This window comes from Macrotis lagotis, chromosome 1 (assembly GCF_037893015.1).
Source record: "Macrotis lagotis isolate mMagLag1 chromosome 1, bilby.v1.9.chrom.fasta, whole genome shotgun sequence".
Taxonomy (NCBI): Eukaryota; Metazoa; Chordata; class Mammalia; order Peramelemorphia; family Peramelidae; genus Macrotis; species Macrotis lagotis.
In genome coordinates this window covers 667,078,014-667,094,133 of record NC_133658.1, presented here as the reverse complement: position 1 = coordinate 667,094,133, position 16,120 = coordinate 667,078,014, and the positions used below count along the sequence as shown (strand labels likewise).

Here is a 16,120-nt window from a genome sequence, read left to right as displayed (position 1 = left end):
TGACAGTTTGGACTGGTTCTAGTACTATTCTGGCTATGAATCTGTGATTTCCTTAATAGAAATAAAAACTTCTTCTCTAATAGAACAAGTTATAAGCATAGTTTATTGGTGATTATAATATCAGAAATCTTCATAAGAAGTTATGAAATTGCTTTTCAGTTTTATAATTAGAATAATTTGTAGAACAATATGAGATTCACTGGAGAAAATCAGGATAGTGTTTTCAGTACTAGGAAAAAAAACAATGAAGAAAATGAGAGAAATATAGCTCACCATTGGTCCAGGTTTTCCAGGCATTCCATGAGCACCACGTTGTCCCTAAATGAGGGCAATATACAATAGAAAAAATTACATTCTCCATGATAAGAGACACTTAATGACATTCATATATTTTCTTTTTAATTTCATGTTTATTATCATTTTTCCTTAAAGAATAAAGATTTAATTTTGCTAAAGGTAATGAATAAAAATCAAATAAAAAATCAAATCTCAGGAACTGAATATTTATAAAATTTCTTGGTGATATGACAGGAATAACTATAATTGTACTTGTAATATTAATAAAGGAGAGTTAAAGGTTAAGAAAATGAAAGGGAGTAGCCAGTAAGCTCAAAGGCCTTGAAAAATATTAATCCCTTATTCTTCTTAATAGCCAAGTTAGCTCAGCAGATTTAAGGTCCTTTTTAGAAAGGTGAAATAACTGAGGAACAAGGAAATTTTATTCTCCCAAGGACATTTCAGTGATAAAGCCAATTTGACCATCCTGTATTTACATATTACTATATTTTTTTTATAAGAACAGAGAAATGACTTTAAATTCAAAACAAGAATCTGGGAACTTTTATGAATAGTTAAAATATACATTTTGGAAAAGTATAGCAAGGCAATATAAAGTACATATTTTTTAACCTAATATATGACACTAAATACTTCCTAAAGGAAACTTCATAAATTGTATACATTCAAAAGTCTGGGAAATGGATCCAAAAATATCTGTACTCAAAGTTCATCTCTCAAACTGGACTTTGTTTTTGACCTATGTAATACTTTAAAAAGCTTTCACAGAACTATCACATTTTCTTAACACCTAAGAAGATTCATAATGTTTCTTAAGTCATATAAACATGAAAGATGACCTGTAATGACCAATATTCATTGGGATTAGCCTTTAGATATTAGCATTCACACCATGTTAAGACTATTTATTAATTGGGACAATGAAGTGGTTGAGTTCAAATCCCAGATACATGCTAAGTGTGTTCAAATTCCAGATATAGCATTTATCTCAGTTCCTTCATCTATAAAAATGGAGAGATGAGAATCAAATGAGATAATAATTGTAAAATGTTTAGCCATGCTTTACATATAAATACTGTATAAATGCTAGTTATTATTATTGTCATCATGAATATTATTACTATTTCAAAAGTCCTATTTTGGTCTTATAATAGATCAAGAAGCTAACATAACAAATTCTAAAATAGATGTGCCAAGGTTCCAAGTTCTTTATAGAATCATAATTTTGGAGGTGTAAAAGACTTTGGAAGGCACCTAATTCAATCCATTCATTTCATATAAGGTTCAGAGAGTCACCTCTAAATTTAAATCCAATATATTTTCTTCTCATATTAGACCAGAAACTGCTGTCATTACACTGTCTAAAACTGAACTCTTTTTAGGAAAATTAAGTCTATCCCAAATCTTTTAAGATAAAAATATATAGCTCACTACCATTCAAAAACCATTATATCATTCAAAGTAGGATAAAATAGTAAATTTACTGAAATAATTTCTGAGTATGGAAGACTTCAATGAAATTTTTCAAATAACTGTTATTACCTCTTATGCTACAGTAAAGAGAGGTACAACCAGAGAAATTGATTGAATTTTAGTTCCATTGAAAATAATTTTTGTCTCAAAAGTAACCTTTTGAAATAAAATTTTCATTTAATCAGATTTTCTGCTAACATGAACTAATCCTGAGTCATAAAAATTGTTTTCATGGAAATACAGGGAAAATGTCCCACCTACTTTATCTTATGAAGTCAAGAGAAAAAAGATGCAGGGTCTGAAGGATTCACTAATTTCAAATCCACCTTTTTTCTACATTTATATAAAAATAGACCTTTACTCAAATTATGGCAGTAGGTATGAATTTATAAATGATAAGTGGGCAATTTTTGGCAAGCAAAGAAAACATATTTGTTTATACCTGAACTACAAATTTCTCTAGAATCATTTTAAAATAATTTTCCACTAAATTAATGATCCTCATTTTCAATTGGTATATAAAAAAAAACCTAAGGCCTGATTTGGTTTACAAATATGCACATATGTAAATATGTGTATATATATATATATACATATATGTATTTCTGTGTATATGTATATACACAGAAATATATGATGCAAATAATTTATATATAATATATATCACATAAAATAATTTCATATATCTTGCATGTATATAAACATATATACCCCTCTGAATATATTTATATGCATTAATAAATCAAACTGGATCTCATTTTTAATATGTGTATATCCATATACACATGTGCATATAAACATAAATATATGCACACACATACATAAACACATTCTATTAAAGGAAAAGTAACATAAATAAATAAATAAAGACAAGGAAAATATATAAACAATACTAAAAGAAGACAGAAATACTTACAGGGGTACCTTGTGGACCAAGTCTCCCTCTCTCTCCTGGCATTCCTCTGGGACCCTGTCAAGTTTTTAAAAAGCAGAAATTATTTCTCATTTCAATAAAAAGAAAGAGAAAACAGCCAGGTGCTTTTTGGGGGTTGCAAACCAGTAGTCCCTGCTCCTAAGGAAACTGATGCTAACAGATGACTTGAGCCTACAGTAGTTCTGAGCTACAGTAGACTAAGCCCAACACCAATAGGATGAGACCCCAAGACAAAGTGAAGCACCAGGCTACATGAGGAGAGATGAACAGGCATAGGTTGAAAACAGAGAAGTCAGTTTCCATGCTGATCAGTAATGAGATAAGACCATAAGACCAGCCTAGGTGAACTAGGGAGACTGTCTCAAAAAAGAAAAACATTTTTGGACTTGGAAAGAAAATAAAAGCATAAAGTAAATGTAAATGGGTATATTGAATAACTCAGGATAAATAATAGTCATGTTATATTCTTCTAGTCATAGTAGTAACAATTATAGACTCATATAATTTTAGAACTAAAAAAGAATTTAGTTGTTAACTAGTCTATTTCCTCTCATTTTAAATGAAGTGATAGCAGATTTTTACTTTTAACATTTTGTTGCATGATCATTAATTAAAGGCTTTTCTCATCTACCATAGATATAGTTAATTATTATTTTTTATATTTTGATATAGTTAATTATTTCCAGTTCCCCCTATCCAGGAGAATCCTAAAAAACAATTACTTATGAATGCAATGTTCTCTGGTACCCAGGACTTAAAGAAGGTATACTGATAGACAATTTCCTCAGGAATAAAAAGTCATCTAGATAACATCTGGATGGAACTTAATAGTTTCCACTGATCACTCTTTTTTTCTTACATATACTCCTAATGCAGATATATATCATAAGGATCTAAAAATGATACCCACCATAGGACCCATTGCACCCATAGCACCTGTAGGACCAGCTTCACCCTAAAAGCAAAACAGGAAATTCACAGTTTTATGAAAAGGTAATGTTTGTTGCTGCTACCTGGTCAAGCTATGGGGTCCATTTTCAGTATTGGGTTTAACATTTACTTTCTGTAGATGCAATTGAAACTTCACACATGACTGTTTAAAGTAAAGTTGAGAAATTATAACACAGAGTTATATGGGTTGAACCGGTGATTTTTTTTGTTTTAGGGAAATCCTGATGGGAAATTTCTCTGAACAGGTGACCACCTTCTCTGAAATATTTACAGTAATAAAATTTGATCATTTCTTACTCACTGGTCCATAACTTCTCTCTTCATTAACTTGTTAGGAAAGAAAAAAAAAACTAACAACTTCCTGAGATAAATAGTTTAACATCAAGCTATGACCATCAGGAATTTAATAACTCAGTGAGTATTATAGCAGCCAAGAAAATAAAATATGAAACTCTACTGTCTGCTCTCTTCTACATACTAAAGTTTTTTGTTTGGGATTTTGATTGTGTCTTCTCGATTTTGTGTATCATCCAGCCACAACAACTGGTCCATATTTGTTTTGTTATTATTCCACCCTGTTCAACTCTTCATGACTCCATTTGGGATATTTTTGCCAAAGATATTGGAGTGCTTTGCCATTTCTTTCTCAATTTCATTTTATATATGACAAAACTGAGGCAAAGAGGGTTAAGTGATTTGCCCCGGATCACAGTTATTGAGTGTGATAGTCTGGATTTGAACTCAGGTCTTCTTTGCTTCAGGCCTCCACTTCACCACCAAGTATCCCAAGAGCAGCAAGGTGATGCATTGGATACTGAACTAGCCATGGAGTCAGGAGGACCAGGGTTCAAATGTGACCTCAGACACTTGACACTAGCTGTGTGACCTTGGGAAAGTCACTTAACACCGATCCCCTCATATTCGGGGCCATCTCTAGTCATACTGATTTATCTGTTCACTGGTCCCAGATGGCTCCAGAGAAGAAAGTGAGGCTGGTGACTTTAGCATAGCATTCCCTCACTCAAATTCAATTCACATGCATGTCATGATATTACATCCCTGATGTCATTGTCTTCTTCAAAAATGAAGGACAAACAACCGCAACAACCACATATTAACATAGCTTCTCTCTTGCCTGTTACTAGAACTGGAGGGAAGAACAACAGTTAGAAAATTCAAAGGTAGAAAGGAGTCTTGGAATTGGGACAAGAATGGGTACCAAAATAGCCATATCCAATACCTCAGTTTTCAAATATTTATTGTCCATTTTTATCACTTTCACTAGCACAATATAGCTAGAGTAAAAAGTGTTTGCCCTGCTGACAATAGGTCAAGACATATATATATATATATATATATATATATATATACAGATATATACATATATATATATATACATATATATATATATATATCAGATATTAGCAAATTCCTAAATATTTCAGTAAGGCTATAAGGCTATAAGATTTAGGCTATAAGATGTAGATAGGGAATCAATTGTTCCAACACATAACTGAAGTGGATGTAAAATTCTGACTGAAGGTGAAGAAATGTACAAATTTCAACCATATCTAGAGCCTTAATAAGGAATTGCCCTTTGTCCAATTCTATTAATATGCTAGAAAAATTACCTTTGCTCCTGTAGCTCCAATTTCTCCTTTAGGCCCTTCAAGACCTTTGTGTCCCTAGGAAAGAAAATATAAATATAAATGGATCTTAGTTATTTTTTGAAAATATTTTTTAAAAGGTATGCCATCTCACTTATTTAAATGCCCTTTTAAATTAATTTCAGTTTTTGAATAGTTCTTAAAATGAGATTCTTTTTCAAATGTTTTCTATGTTTCTTTTTTTGTTTCTTTTTTGCAAAACAATGGGGTTAGGTGACTTGCCTAAAGTCACATAGCTAAGTAAGTATTAATATCTAAGGTTGGATTGGAACTCAGGTCCTCCCCACTCTGAGACCAGTGTTCTATTCACTGTACCTCCTAGTGGCCCCTTCTATTTTCTTGCAAAACATTTCTGTATTAGCCAGGATGCAAAAAGAAAAAAGCAAGAAAAATAAAGTGAAAAACAGTATGCTTCAATCTGCACTCAGAGTTCAGAGTTCTCTCTCTAGAGGTAGAAAGCATTTTTCATTCTAATTTGATACACACAAATAAAGACACATAATTTATAACTACACTCCCTACTAAGTGGCAAACTCCACTAAGAACATAGAATATGTCTTAAATATCTGTATGTCCCCCTAAATGGAATAAAGAAAAAATAAATGGATATTGATTGAGTGAATAAATGATGGCTATTCTACAGCTCCTCTATATAAGCCATACTGATCATAGACTTGTTTGAGAGCTCTAAGCAAGACTCTCTGAAAGTTTAAAGCTCTTAAGAATCTTGAATTTTGAAAAAAGACTCAATGAAAAATCAGTGATTTCAGTAACCTTGGAGGAATAATTAAACTATAGCTAAATAAAAATTTTTTTGAAACTAATGACTTCACTTCTCTCTGTCTCTATCTCTCTGTCTCTGTCTCTCTCTGTCTCTCTGTCTCTTTCTCTCTTTCTCACACACACACACACACACACACACACACACACACACACATATATATGCTTTCATACACACATGCACATATAATCTAGTAAATTATGTCACATTACAAAAAAAAGGAAAGCAAATAGAATTTGCACTTACCCTGTGACCCTTTAGACCAGGAAAACCAGGTGCACCAGGAAAACCTCGTGCCCCCTAGAAAGAGAAAAATGAAAAAAAGAAAGGGAGAGACAAAGGGGGGGAGAAGATAAAACAAAGAAAAAAGAAATAGGTAAACACTCTTGTTTATTTTAAAGTAAATATTTACTATAGTAATATAAATAAAATAACAATTAAGCATTTCATTAATCAAAATTTATCTTTATGATCACTAGGTTAGCACAGAAGGCAATAATCTGTTGGTAATGGAAAGTTAGATTTGTCTGTAACATAAAATATTGGAAGTTGTCCCTTTTCCAACATTTCAAAACATAGAGAGAATGACACCACTGTAATTACTAACTGCAAGATGTCATGAAAATGAACAAAAACTTGTTGGATTTAATATTTAAAAGAAATTATATTAAGCTTTTAAAATACTGTAGCAGAATTTGAAGAAATTTAAAATGCTCCTGGGAAGTCCCATATTGTTTATTTCTCAGGGAAATGTGTTTGTATAAAAAAGAAAATATATTTATAAGCTTCTAAGTCATGTTTGTATTCTCTTTTTTTCTTAATAGTGAGAAGTAAAAAGGGATCAGTATGATTAGAGGAACGAAAAACAGAAGAATTAAAGATAAATTAAAATGTGGTAGCTTAAAAAGAAGCTTTAGGGAACTGATTTTAATTCATATTATGTATTAAGTATGTGTATTAACGCATACACATATTAAAAAAGTTTCAAATAGTGGGAAAGAAAAGTGGAAAATGGAAAGAATAACATGAATTTTCATATGGGCACAATAAGTTTGGTAAAACTGCAAGATACCTTACTTGATTAAGGAAAAAACCTCCATATCTCTGAAAATATAACAAAATTATGATTTTCTCATCATATTATCTGCCATTTCCTTAGTGATTTTTCATTTTTTTATACCTCAGTAGAATGTAAGCTTTCTGAGGGCAGCTATTCTTCCTTGTTTGCCTTTCTATAACCATAAACTAAGTCATTTGCATATTATAGGCTGTTTTTAATTATTAGTTGAACTTCATTTGGCTAATGGTTATGGGAGTAGAAAATTCTAAGCAAAATATTTAAAGTTTTCTTCAACTATTCTTTAAACTTTCCTCTAGATCAATATTTTCTTTTCTCATTGAAACTAATTTGTTAGTATAATTGCTTAGTTTTCTTTCATTATTCAGATTCATTTTGAGTTTAATTATTAAACTTATAATAAAAACCTGTAATAGAAATTTCCAAAAGAAAAATTCTAATTTCACATATGAAAAAAAAAGTGAAAGAGATGGTTCTCCATGGCTACCTGCAGAAGAAAAACCTCTCACTGCCAAGAGTCAATCTTTTTTTAATGATCTATTGTATACATTTGAGCTATAAAATCTAGATAAGTAGATAAGGTAATATATTTCATCACCACTCTATATACAACAGGAGAGGCAAGTTGGGTTAGTGTAGTGAACTATACCTCTAGTGTACTGAACTTGGAGTTTGGGAATGATTTAAATCTTGGCACTGATATTTACTAGCTGGATGACAGTGCAGGTAAGTCCCTTAACCTCTGAGGGAGAAATCTGCTCCTCTGATATTTGGAATTAATAATAATTGCATTGTTGGTGTGAGTAAAGAATATTAAGATAGTATGTTAAGATGCTATGCATTAGTGAGTCATCTTGTTCAATTCTACAAGTTACTGATTATATTTCTATAAAGTTCTGCAGAGAAATTCTCCTTTTACTTGGAATACAAGACTTCAAGGTATCCTTTTCTATACTCTACCCTCAGAAAAAAAAAATATTGCTTCCCTTCCATACTAACATAGTCCCTTAGATAAGAGTCCTATTAGACTTGAAGGAGGTACAGAACTAAATACTTCAGCATCACCAATTAACCTTTCCAATTTTATGACCTAAAAGAGAAATTCTCATTCTATTAGGGGATTACATGTTCCCTAACCTAGCAGGAAAATGTACCAGGTGTATAAGTCCTAACAAAAAGTTCTCATTCCAATCTGACCCAAGACTGTCATCATCATCCCCCAAATACAGTCTGTTCTTTTGCACTCGTGATGTGCATCTGTGATATACTGGCAACACACATTTCCTCCCTCTAGTATGGTCACACAATGGATGATTTTAAAAATATGGTCATATGAAAGGTTAGAGACCTCTAAGAGGATTTTAGTCTCTTTACTCTTTGAAATGTACATCTGGGCTAATGACTGTCTCCTTATTTTTCTCTGTATTTACATCCAGGCCTGGCCTGAGTTTTTGTTTGGGGATTTGGGTAAAGATAGGGGTTGGAGGCAAGATGACCAAGAGGATATTGAGAGGAGGAAGGGGAAAGCTAGGAAACTTGTTTTATTAGTTGCAGTTGGATTTAATACTTAAAACACAGAGGAGTCTTCATGTATGAAAACAAAGGCAAAGCTTAGCTTTGAATCTCAATAGTTTTCATATGACTAATGTAGGTCAAAAATAAAGTTTTAAGGACATAGCTTCTAAGCTCCATTCCAGCTCTAAATTTTTGTTTCTCTTATTATATTGGGTCATAATAAAGATCAGTAAATTATAGAAATGCTCCTGACATTTTGTTATAGACAAGAGATATAAACTCTTTTTTGAGTGGGTGGAATAGATAGAGTTATTTGCATTTTAATATAAGTGATCATTTGTTTTACTTTGTTTTGTTTTGTTCTTCAGCATTATTCGTATTTTGCATTAACAATTTCTATGTAGTCGAACAAACTTACCGGAGATCCTGAAAACCCAACTTCACCAGGATTTCCATTTCTACCTGCTTCACCCTTTGCATTAAAAACAAATAAATGAAAAATTAAAATAATTTCTCCTCATTGAGTGGATACTAAATATTTTGTATGCAAGTAAGAAAAGTCCTTCTTAGTAAGCTTACTATCTTTAGTTAAAAACTGAAGAGTTTTATAAATATTCACATATAAATGAAGACAGACATGATTCAGTGAAATATTGGACATCTGTTCTAGTGAAACAAAAAAATTTAAAGAACTATTAAACCTCTTTGCTATTACATTTATTTTTGACTTATAAATTTTTACAATAATTTTTCTTAAAATACTATATGGTCTAAATGAACCTCAGAAAATCTATTTGAAAAGGAAACTTTCCCCCTCATTACAAAGTGAGGTAGCAGGTCTCTAAGGTCTATAGTTACATTATTATTTGGTGACACAACCAAAAGTAGAATGAAAAAAATCTCCAACCACAAACACTTATAATTATAAACTGGAAATGTCATGGATTTTTATTAACAATGTGATTGAATAAATCAGTGTCTTCATCATTAGAAACAATCCATGCTGTACTGATACAGATTTCAAAATGAAGTATTGAAAAAAAATAAAAAAGATTTTTTTTAAAAAAGCTACTATATTAGGTCTATTAGTATCCTTCTATATCTAAATTTCAATACTTCACTTGAAAATTCATGAATTGAAAAAACTGAAAAAAATTGTCTGCCTTTCTTTCCTAAGGGAGAAAATTGATATTTCCTCTCCTTATCTCTATACTATCTATATATAAAAGTATGTGCTAATAGACTTTGAAAATGCACCATCATGAATTCACCAGCTAGATTGTATTTACAGTATTTAGTTTGGACTAAAAGAAAAATAAGAAAATTATGAAAATTCTCAGACTAACATGCAATCCGATTTCATTTCAAAATTACTATGAAAAAGATCAAAACTCAGCTTACATCTTCACCAGGTTTTCCAGGAGGTCCCTCTGGGCCACGTGCACCTACTGGACCCTGACAGAAAATTTTAAGATGTCAGTGAAAGCAATATTTAAAACTTCTTTAGAAAATACACATTTTGAGGGGCAGAGCCAAGATGGAGACAAGAAATGATAGGAGCTCTGATAAAACTCATAAGTTAAGGACTCTAACTAAACTTTCGACAGACAGAACCCACAAAGGGACCCAGTGAGGCAGTTCTCCTACTCAAGGTAACCTGGAAAAGAGCAGAAAGGCTCTGTTCCCCGGGGCCGGAGGGGTGGCCTGCTAGAGTGAAAGAACTTCAGCCTCCCAAAGGCAGCCACAGGGCGCTGGTTGCTGTGGCTCACAGCAGCGGGGAAGTCTCCTGAGCTGCACCCCAGGGAGCACTGAGCACAAAGTGGGGGAATAGCAGGGGACCTCTGCCAGAGTGAGCACGTGGATCCCAGCCCTCAGGGCACACAGGGAGCAGCTTGGTCTTTCTGCAGCCCAGAGCCTGAAACAGAAGCAGGCGGAGCCCGTAAGCAGGAGCCCCCAGGGCATGAGCCCATTTTGCTGAGGGAGGGGAGTGAAGAGAGAGAGAGACTGCAAAGATCTGTCCTCTGCCCCTGGAACAGGACTCTGGGGCTCTGACCACATTCAGATCCTGATTGCAGTCTAGGCCCCCCTATAGAACAGCAGCAGCCCCCCCACCTCGTCCCATGGCAAAGGGGAGCGCTTATGGTCATTCACAGACCAGGAGGGAAGACAGAGCCTCACACACTGAGACTCTTGTGGGAGTGTCCCAAAAGCTCAGGAAGCACCCCAAAACCAGGCCCAGGCTGGGAAAATGAGCAAACAGAGAAATAAGAGGAAGACTATTGAGAAATATTTTGCAAATGAGCCCAAGAAGGATCAAAATACTCAGTCTGAAGATGAGGAAGCACAAGCTCCTGCATCTAAAGACTACAAGAAAAAAACAGAAATTGGGATCAGGCTATGACAGAGATCAAAAAAGACTTTGAAAAATCAAATGAGGGAGTTGGAAGAAAAACTGGGAAAAGAAAGGAGAGAGATGCAGGAAAAACATGAAAATGAAGTCAGCAGCTTAGTCAAGGAAATCCAAAAAAATGCTGAAGAAAATAGCATGCTAAAAACCAGCTTAGGTCAAATGGATAAAACAGTTCAAAAAGTTATTGAGGAGAAGAATGCTTTAAAAAGCAAAATTGGCCAGATGGAAAAAAGAGATAACAAAACTCTCTGAGGAGAACAAATCCTTCAGACAAAGAATAGAATTCAGGGAGATTGATGAATTTACCAGAAATCAGGAATCAATACTTCAAAACCAAAAAAAAAAAATGAAAAATTAGAAGATAATGTGAAATATCTCATTGAAAAAACAACTGATATGGAAAACAGACTTAGGAAAGATAATTTAAAAATTATTGGAATACCTGAAAGTCATGATCGGGAAAAGAGCCTTGACATCATTTTCAAAGAATTACTACAGGAAAATTGCCCTGATATTCTAGAAGCAGAGGGAAAAATAGAAATGGAGAGAATCCACCGATGCCCCCGAGAAAGAGATCCCAAAAAGCCAACCCCTAGGAATATTATAGCCAAGTTCCAAAACTCCCAAGTCAAAGAGAAAATATTACAAGCAGCCAGAAGGACACAATTCAAATATCGTGGAGCTGCAGTCAGGATCACACAGGACTTAGCAGCAACTACATTGGAAGCTTGTAGGGCTTGGAATACAATATACCTGAAGGCAAAAGAGCTTAGAATGCAGCCAAGAATGAACTACCCAGCAAGGCTGAATGTCCTCTTCCAGGGAAAAAGATGGATTTTCAATGAACCAGGGGAATTTCAAATGTTCCTTTTGGAATGGCCAGAGCTGAACAGAAGATTTGATCTTCAGATACAGGACTCAGGTGAAGCATGGAGATTGGAGGAGAGGGGGGAAATATGAGGGACTTAATGAGGAGGAACTGCATGTATTCCTGCATAGAAAAATGACACTGATAATACTCATATGAACCTTCTCAGTTAATAGAATAAGTAGAGGGAGCTTTTATAGTTGAAGCACAGGAGAAAGCTGAATTCGAAGATAAAATGTGGTATAAAAATGGAGTCAAAAGAAAAAAAGGGAAATGGAATGGGAGAAAGAAAAAGGAGATGGGGAATAGTCCAAGATATTTCACATAACAAGATTTTTTTTATTACAATGAGCTATTGCAATGATATGGAAGGGGGGGGGCAAGGGGGAATGAGGGAACCTTTGCTCTCATCAGAGATGGCTAGGAGAGGAAACAGCAAATAGACTCAATGGGGTATAGACATCTGGAGTAAGAAGGGGGGAGCAGGGGGAAGGGGTGGGGATGTGAATAAAGGAGGAGAGGATGGATCATGGGGGGGGGGGGAGAATGCTCAGATATAACACATTTTCTTTTTTACTTCTTGCAAGGGGCTGGGATTGGAAGGCCTGCCCAGGACCATAGGGCCAGGTGGATTCTGGGCCTAAGGGGTGGTATGGGGGCTCAGGGCTTCTTGGCCCCAGGACCAGGGATCTGTCTGCTGCGCCACTCAGCTACCCTACAGCAGAGTCAGAGTGAAAGGAAAGAGAAAATATAATACATGGTAGTGGAGAAATACAAAAGGAGGGAGTTGTGATCAACAATGGCAACGCTGGAAAAATATGGAAGTAACTTTTGTGATGGACTTATCATAAAGAATGTGATCCACCCGTGACAGAGTTGTTGGTGTTGGAACAAAGACTGAAGCACATTTTTTGTTATTATTATTTGGGGGAGGGTGCAGGGCAAGTGGGGCTGGGTGGCCTGCCTGGGGCCACATAGCAGGGGGATCTTTGGTTGTCTGGGGCCGGATTTGGACCCAGGTGCTCCTGGCTCAAGGGCCAATGCTCTGTCTGCCACCCAGCCACCCCTACTATTATTACTATTTTATTTTATTTTGAGTCTTTCTTTTTTCTTCTTTTTGGTTTTTGCAGAGCAGTGGGGATCGGGTGGCTTGCATGTCACATAGCTGGGTGATTGTTGGGTTTACGAGGCTGGATATGGGCTCAGGTGCTCGTGGCTCCAGGGCTGGTGCTTCGTCCATTGAGCCACCTGGCCATACCTACAATTATTACTATTATTTTTTTTATTTTAATTTTTTTCTCTCCCCTTTACTTTTTTTTGCCCAAGCAAGTCTATCTATATTCATGGGGGGAGGGGTATTTTGTTTACTTGTAAACAAGAATATTTTATTAATGTAAAAAAAACATTTCTACAAAATGAGAATAAAAAATAAATAAAAAAAGAACAAGAAAAAAGAAAATACACATTTTGATAACAAAACAATAATAACAAAGATAATTACTAGTATTACTAATTTTCTGAAGATCTGCTACAACTCTTAAATAACATGTTCTGTGACTATGTACAAAAGGGACTTTTAAAATTAAACTGTTTAGCAATAAACAATGGTAACGTTCAAAATATTTTAGCCATAGGCAAAAAGAGGGAAAGGACAGACACCTTCCAGATGCATACAAGTACATCAAATTTGAATTTTGCTACCTTTCTATATTAGAGATTGTATTTATTATATTCATAAAACACTATATAATGTTACTGTGTTTTGTAACTGGCTATACATGCTTACTTGACATTACCATTGGGCCTGGTTCACCAGGTTCACCAGGAGGACCTGCAGGGCCAACACCACCCTAAAATTAAAAGATAAACATGAAAAAATAGAGACTAGAAACAATGTCAGTATTTTCTCCTATTCAAGAATATTGAAGTTCAAATGATTCATATATATATATATATATACATATATATATATAATATCACTTTCCGCATAAGAATATAAGAATATATTTGATTTAGCCAAGAATAATTTTTGATCATCTGTTATATCATTACTGAAATCACACAGGTTTCATGCTATTGGGTCACTGACAAATTAAATAACTAGTTAATTATAGAAATAAAGTATTTATTCTTCTGGTACAGCCACTCTTTAGGAAAGATACCTAATTTAGAATTTTGGGATATCTCATGATATCTTCACCTATTCCAAAAACTCTTCTAAAGTTTTCAACTCTAAACTTTTTAGTTTACATTTAGTTTATAATGAAATGTATGATCCTGTAGGTTTGGGGTTTAAGGGGTATCAGACAAAGTAAAGGCACCCAATTACTAAAGTAGGAATTACTTTTTAGCTACCAGAATCTCTCATAATAGAGAATATTATAATATATCATATTATGTTGAAGGATAACAAGACATGGGAGATTGAAAATTGTTTTCAAAGCCAGGAAGGACTGAGTTGAGGTTCCACTTTTGATACATTTTTGTTTTGTGATCCCAGTCAAGTGAATAAATCTCTCAATGCCCTATGAAACTCTTCAAGACTGAAAGTTGCAGGGGAAAATGCTGAACTCCCAAAGCTCTTTTTGCTATGAGATCCCTTCACTAATGAAGTCACAGGTTCATTTCCATTCCTCCCATCTTTAGGAAGAAACTACCTTTAAGTTGGGGAAGACCTTTCCTCATTTCAGGGCTTTAAAACTGGCTTATCAGCTAACAGGAGAATTTGTAACAAGCATGTTATAGCAGTTAGTTTCTGAACCTCAGTGGAACAGAGATGGGTCACATAAATGAATTTAATGATAAAACTCATTGTATAGTTATCTAGGATTCTGAAAAATTGTAGAATGTGACATAAAAAATCATTAAAAAATAAAATCAAATTTCTAATGAAATATAAACAATAAAAGCAATTACATTTTGGATTACAATATTTTTACGGTTTGTAAAAAGTCAGAAAGCCTTACTTGTTTTCCTTGTAAGCCCTGAGGCCCCCTTGGTCCCACTGGACCCTGTAACAAACAAAAAGTAACATTCCATTATTTTTTATAACAATTGTCTTAAATACATTTAAACAATTCCAACTCAAGGCTAAGAGAATGAGGCTTTGACTGGCAATGATTGACAACTTGACACTTCTCTTGTGGACAGATATCAAGGACTACAGTGATGTTAAAGAGTGAAGGGTTGAATTAAATTAGCAAGAAACAAAAATTAGAGGGCCAAGAATCTGGGAGGAGTGAAAATTTCAGACTAACGCTTGGGATGATTTCTATATGTCATCAGTGTCTTGAAAAAAAAATGAATTGTATGCCCTCATAGACTCAATATAACGTACTGGGAGATTTGCTGGATCAGTTAAAATGAGCATCAGAAATTTTTTGGTTTTGTTATATTCTTTTTTATTAAATCATTGTGGTGTGCAGAAAGTAGTTCTTGATAGCTTGCCTATTGAGTTTTTCAACTATGATACAAATAATGATTTTGTGTTTCAAATCAGCAAATTCAAGGGAATAACATGGATCATTTTAAAGATTATATTATTGCCTGCAAGAACTTAATATCCAAACGATTTGACATTTGAATAATTTCTCTTTTTCTCAAAGAACATTTAAATATGGTAAGAAGATCAAAATAACCACTTCAAACTTAAATATTTAATAATAATGGTGGTAATTATGGGAGTTCTTTAGTGGATCTAAGTTCTCACCAATATAGATTCTTTCTGCATCATCACAGATCAGAAAATATCTATATCTCCCCATCTATGAGACTCTTTTCCATAAATCCTCATCAGGGAAAAACCAATATATTAGAGAGTTTTATTGTAGATCTTTTCACATTTATATGGACCATTTTTAAAAAAGGACTAATCATCAATTACCCCTACCTAATTGTTGAATAAACAACCCATTTTCTTTTTCAGTCATCCATTAAGATGATATATTTTATTCAATTTCTTGAATAAAAGGTAGTATTATTATAACTATTTGCAAGCTCAGTTACTTAGACCCATTCTCTGTCTAATATATCCATCCATCTATCTACCTGTCTGTCTGTCTGTCTGTTTATCTTTTTATTGCCCTTTGAATGACCCAAAATTTTTGATTCTCCATATCTTTATGTGTATCATAATTTGCAAATATT

General features: G+C 33.9%; 1 protein-coding gene across 1 annotated transcript in view; it reads right to left on the bottom strand.

The window, feature by feature from the left end:
* Positions 1–16,120, bottom strand: part of COL5A2 (collagen type V alpha 2 chain) — a 182,149-nt gene that overhangs the window by 50,325 nt on the left and 115,704 nt on the right. Inside the window, exons 8-16 of the mRNA XM_074215519.1 lie at positions 14,941–14,985; positions 13,771–13,824; positions 10,098–10,151; positions 9,115–9,168; positions 6,350–6,403; positions 5,287–5,340; positions 3,615–3,659; positions 2,687–2,740; positions 274–318 (exon numbers count right to left, since the gene is read on the bottom strand). Of these exons, the coding sequence (XP_074071620.1) occupies positions 274–318; positions 2,687–2,740; positions 3,615–3,659; positions 5,287–5,340; positions 6,350–6,403; positions 9,115–9,168; positions 10,098–10,151; positions 13,771–13,824; positions 14,941–14,985 (459 nt within the window). The remainder of the gene's footprint in view (positions 1–273; positions 319–2,686; positions 2,741–3,614; positions 3,660–5,286; positions 5,341–6,349; positions 6,404–9,114; positions 9,169–10,097; positions 10,152–13,770; positions 13,825–14,940; positions 14,986–16,120) is intronic.